This window comes from Cupressus sempervirens, chromosome 10, assembly GCF_028749045.1.
Source record: "Cupressus sempervirens isolate cs-2001-9-10 chromosome 10, ASM2874904v1, whole genome shotgun sequence".
Taxonomy (NCBI): Eukaryota; Viridiplantae; Streptophyta; class Pinopsida; order Cupressales; family Cupressaceae; genus Cupressus; species Cupressus sempervirens.
Genome location: NC_143127.1, coordinates 916,760,687 through 916,766,232, shown reverse-complemented (window position 1 = coordinate 916,766,232; position 5,546 = coordinate 916,760,687). Strand labels below are relative to the sequence as shown.

The window sequence follows — 5,546 nt, the reverse complement described above, 5'->3', positions numbered from 1 at the left end:
AAAATTAGATGAAGGGCTAATTGGCTAGATTAAGAAGGGAACGAGAAAAATGCTCAAATATAAAAGTGGAAACTTTTATAAAAGAAAAGGTGGAAACTTCGTAACAGGTTGTACCTTCAAAGACTGACATTTGACATCTGTTCCTTTTCCTTTGTTTTTTCCCAAAATGTAGATTTCATAAAATTGTGTACTAACATGTACCTGTTCAATTATCAGGAAAATTTCATAGTAGGGCAAGCGTCAATTTTACAAATAGTGTTTTAACATATACCAATTCAATTATTCAAGTAAAATCCAAAACGTTATCATATTTTAGTTGAGAGTAAGCCAAGATGTCAAATCTCAACTAGTAATGTTCCTTTTCCCCTGCTATTCCAATACTATAAATATGTTCCACAGACATATGCGCTCACAAAAATTATCAATTCTAACGAGAGATCCCCCATTTTTATCCGTTTAGCGAGTTTGGTGGGTGTCTAATCAAAGGACTCTCCTACTCTTTCATTTCACTTTCATTTCAGGTACATTTCCTCTTTATCCACCTGCTTTAAACTCATCTTTTCTTCCATCTTCACGATTCGTTTCACTCTATATTTTTCCATCCTTCATGCAGGGCTACTGTACTATATGTTTTTATCTCAATCTTAATGTGTTTGCTTTCTTCGCGTTAAAATCTTATACCCATTGGTCAATTTGTTTCAAGCCGTTTGACTGGATTGCAGGTTCTTACATAGACTATCTGGAAGAGCTCGGAAAGACACAGATCTTGGACAATGGTTGGAGGAAAAGGCGCCAAAGGCTTGATCAATGGGAAATCTTCTTCCTCTTCATCTGCAAATGCTGCTAAGAATAGCACTAATAATGACAAGGCTGATAAGAAGAAACCCATCTCCCGCTCATCTCGTGCGGGCCTCCAGGTTTTTACTCTTGTTTTCAATCTTTATCATGCTGCTTTAGTGATTAGTTTTAGTACATCTATTGAGGCTTTTGGTACAAGAATGCATGGGCTGAAGATAAATTGTTCTTGCGTCAAATATCCTTCTTTTTTCTTTGTTTCATCTGTAAGCCTTTTCTTATTTCATTGTAGCTCTAGACTTTCCCAAGTGGGTCTGAAACGCCATTGTATGATTAGGTGTTCTTCTTGGAGGGACTCTGTCCAAATAGTTGGCTTTTTTAATTAATCACAAAAGGTGGTGCCTTTCTTCACATGGGTAATGGCTCCCTTTCTTAGGAACAAAGTTTGGATTTTTAAACTGCATACGATAGGTCTTCCTTGTTTGCATCTGTATACATTTTACCTTGGTTGTAAGCATGCATACAAGCTGTGTGGTAGTAACAGTCTCAGAACGCATTTTTCCCTTATAACTCTTTTTTCAGTAAGTCTTCTCTTAGACAGACGACCTTCTTTTTGATCAAGTTTGTTTCACGAGTCTACTTTTTGCCACCCTGATAGAGGTAAGCAGTTCTCACTTTTGGGACTACATGCATTCTTCTATGGATTCTTACTTTTTATATGCAAACTCTAGTTCTACATTCAATGTTGCTTGGCAAGCAAGAGTGGCGATTTAGTCATGACTAAAGAAGTTTTAAATTAGTAAGTGTTGTACGAGTTTATGCTCAATTCTATTTCCTTGACATTCAATCCATCATCATAAAGAAGTAAACAAGAAAAAAAGCAGATTCCAGAAGGGTGGTAAGCTGAAATCGAAGGGTTTACTCCAAATTGTTATATGTTTGACCTTTGGTGAGATTCATGTTTTTTATTGACTTATGTAATTTATTGACTTATGAGATTCATGTTTTTTATTAACTTTTAGTTTCTGCTCTTCTCAGAAGTATTTTTCTTCACTTGTGTATGTAATTTTCTACACATTTCTTATTATTTGGATTAGAAAGGAAAAAATATATCTTGGTTTCTCTGTTTGTAATCATAATATATGCCACCCATACTATGGCACTTTGCAATAAGAAAAATAAACAAAGATCTCAATCCGTGTCTTACTTTTCTTGGTTGTTGATATTAAGATGACGTAGTTTGTAGCCTGGAAGAGCAACATCTCCTTTGTCTTGAAACGTGTTTACAACTGGAGGCCAATGCTCTTGTTTTTCTGTGCACATTTTCACCTGGGTTCACCTTTTGCTTTGTTTTAAGGTAAATAAATGGAAAGAGCATGAACCCAATAATAAATCAGTGAAGGCCAAAGGAAAAATGGCGAAAGTCATATGTCAAATAAGAAAGAGATGGAAACCAACAAAATCATAGGGTACACTAAAGAACAGTAGACAAATAAAATTTAGGTTTATTTTTTTGTCCAAGCTTATTAATAGAAAAGGTAACAATTCATCAAAAAAAATCATACATTAAGGAGAAAATTAAGTTTGGAAAAAAAGAAGTGAACTTTGACTATTTAACACTTTTAACTTTGACTATTTAACACTTTTAACGCTTCTGATATCATTCTGTAGATAGTCAAATCACTCATTAGATAGTTTGGTATTATTATGTATTTGTAAGATATAATGTTTCTTAAAGAGTGTTAGCCTAAGCCTTTATCTTCTCTTATGTCCCTAGAAATATCATTGTTAGGGAGATCCTAAGCAATGGCATCAGGAGAACAATGAGTATGTTTCAAGTTGGGTTGCATGGGTATGTGTACTCACTCCTGGGATGCCTATGCATGTACCTAAGCACCAGGTACACGGAACCGAAGTGCCTGGTACTCAGTGGAGAGCTAAAGAACTTGATTAAGATTTTTGATTTTTGTTTGTGTGTCAGCCTGTTGTTTATGAAGTTTAATTGAATGCCCAATCAGCTTGAAATTTTGATATAAGACTGATTAACAGCAAACATTATCACTGTTCGAGTCTGAAGCTTATCATTTGTAACAAGTCATTGGTATATATGATTTATGATCTTCTTTTTCATGTTTAAAGCCTGCCTTCTCTGTTATGCATCTAAACATTTATCATATATTATTATTAGAAACATACTGCAAATATAAAACTGAAAAACAATATATTACATCTGCAATCTTTATCACACTTTTTGTTTTAAAAACAATTATCATTACTTATATTTTCAGATTTTCTATACGTAATAAATTATATATAAAAAATGTTTGACTTACCCAAGTACCCTGTTTTTTGAAATATAGCCTTACCTATACCGATACTCTCATACTCTCAATGGAACTGAATTCTCAGACCTTTCTTTTGAGCAATAACCAAGGTAATTCTGGAGTATCATTATCACAACCAGGACCATTCACCAGCACATAGAAGATAATGGCTTTATTGTCTTTTGTTTATAGAAGGCTCTGGCTCAGGTCCCCAATCTTCAGTCTTCATTTGGTTCATGAATTTTCTTGTTTATGGTGGCGATTTCTGTAGGAAAGACTCATTTAGTCAGATTGTACCGAGGAAGCACAGAAGATCTTGGGAACAAGTAGCCATGTTTTTATTTATTTCTGCAAGTTAGGTAAAGTAGATGAAACCAGAAAATTCATTAATCTTCTGGTATTGTTTATGTAAATTATGACATGCTGTCTATAGATATTTGTTAAATACTTAGTTCTAACTGACAAATTGATATGGGAGATTGGCGACTATTAGATCATTATAATTCTCATTCTGTTTAGCAGTGAACTGTAATTCCAAGAACAGCCAGATTGTATTGTTCTTAGGGAGTACAAAAAACCATTGCTGAAGAATTGTCGAAGTTTATGGTTGAATCAATTATAAGTCACTTCAAATAAATTAAGATAAGCCATTTGAGGTTTTGTAGAGCTTCTTCAAGAAATAAAAAAACTGATAGTAATATACTGTGTAAAAGATTGGCTAGTAATATACTATGTGAAAGTTGTTCTAGTCTCTTGAGGTTTCTTCGTTGATTGATATGTAAAACCCATGAAAATTATATTTGCCATATGAACTTACAAGGTATTATTTTTATTTTATCTGTGAGAAAACATTACTATACATGGATTGTATTTTAGAAATTAATTCAGAAGAGAGTTTGTAGTAATGAAAGGTTTGTGTCGATTATGTTCTACTGTTTCTATTATTGTTGGATAAGATGTCTTTTCTCTAGTTAATTGTTTAGCTGTTAATCTCCTTTTTTTCTATTATGTGTTGCATGGCTTAAACATCACATAGTAAGGCTTGATTCTTAGGCTAAAAGTGTTAAATAGTCAAATTTGACTATTTTTGGAAGCTTAATTTCTTCCTAGTGTGATGTTTAAGGGTGGACACTGTGCTGCTCCAAACAGCATTTGTTAAACTACTAATGCATTCTTGTATAGTTTTTAAAAATGCAAACTTGCAAACATACGCATCGCTTTTAGAACACTTGATTTCTGGAAAAAAATGAATTTAATAATCAGTTCTTTGTGATGATTGGATTGAAAGTATATTACCTTTTTTTAATAAATTTGTATTTAGGTTTAAGAGGTTGAATTATGATTAATGAAAGTACTGAGTATTGTTATGAAAATCTAAGGTGAAATTCCAAATGGAATTATTTAATATGAAATCTTAAATTGACTCTGATCGATTTATAATATAAAAGCGCTTGATCGTTATAAATTTGATATCGGTAACTTATGAACAAGATATTCATAAACTATTATTAATACATAGAGATAGCTATTGAGGTATTAATTGGGCTCCTATGCTTCTATCTTAATTTCGATGTGTTTTTGGTGATGCAGTTTCCCGTTGGGCGTATCCACCGTCTGTTGAAATCACGAGTGACTGCAAATGGGAGGGTGGGGGCAACGGCAGCAGTATATTCAGCTGCCATATTGGAGTATCTGACTGCAGAGGTTCTTGAATTGGCAGGAAACGCGAGTAAAGATCTGAAGGTGAAACGAATAACTCCAAGGCACCTGCAGCTTGCAATCAGGGGAGATGAAGAGCTTGACACTCTGATAAAGGGAACCATTGCTGGTGGAGGTGTCATCCCTCACATTCACAAGTCTCTTATTAGCAAATCTACCAAGAAAGATTAGCCCTTTCTACTTAAAGTGATTGAGCTTTTCTCTGAATGTGCTTATTTAAGTGTCACTCAAATCAGCAATCATAGTCTTAGGTGGCATAACTATAGATAGGGACAATTGTAATTTTTCTTCTATTTGTGAATTGGTCAAATAGGAAAATGTACAATTCTAAAGATCTTCACTCTAATCTAAATGTACCAGTTAGATGATCTTCTTCAACTTAACATATAACTAAGAAAGTGAGAAGTCTTAATTTATTTTTTCAGCAGATTATTCACAATTTACCTTATTTTATTATAACTTTACTTATGTATACATAAAAATCTATTTTTTTCTTTAATTTTTGAAAGTCCAAAAAAGAATAAAATCCAGAACAAAACATGATAGCAGGTCACTATGCAGGAAGAGCTGAAATATTAGTTCAAGAGCATCAATCATTTGATTCAACCCAAACACTAGCAAGGTTCAAAGTATCCAGAAAATTCTCTGCTTCTAAGCAACATTACCATTTTTACTCTTTTTGTTTTCATATAGAAATTAATTCAAAAT

General features: G+C 33.3%; 1 protein-coding gene across 2 annotated transcripts; it reads left to right on the top strand.

The window, feature by feature from the left end:
- Positions 1–401: 401 nt before the first annotated feature.
- LOC149536993 (putative histone H2A variant 3) lies at positions 402–5,208 on the top strand. Of its 2 annotated transcripts, none has more exons than XM_089806701.1 (3): positions 402–521; positions 723–917; positions 4,710–5,208. In XM_089806701.1, exons 2-3 carry the CDS (start codon positions 774–776, stop codon positions 5,007–5,009), a joined length of 444 nt encoding a protein of 147 aa, XP_089662827.1. In that variant the 5' UTR covers positions 402–521; positions 723–773; the 3' UTR covers positions 5,010–5,208. The 2 variants fall into 2 exon arrangements, with proteins under 2 accessions (XP_089662827.1, XP_089662826.1); XM_089806700.1 differs by lacking the exon at positions 402–521 and adding an exon at positions 528–620.
- The last annotated feature ends 338 nt before the right edge of the window (positions 5,209–5,546 follow it).

Coding starts and splice junctions, on each gene's coding strand:
- LOC149536993 (XM_089806701.1), top strand. CDS start 774: ATGGTTGGAGGAAAAGGCGCCAAAGGCTTGATCAATGGGAAATCTTCT. Junction 918..4,709: donor CATCTCGTGCGGGCCTCCAG/GTTTTTACTCTT, acceptor TTGGTGATGCAG/TTTCCCGTTGGGCGTATCCA.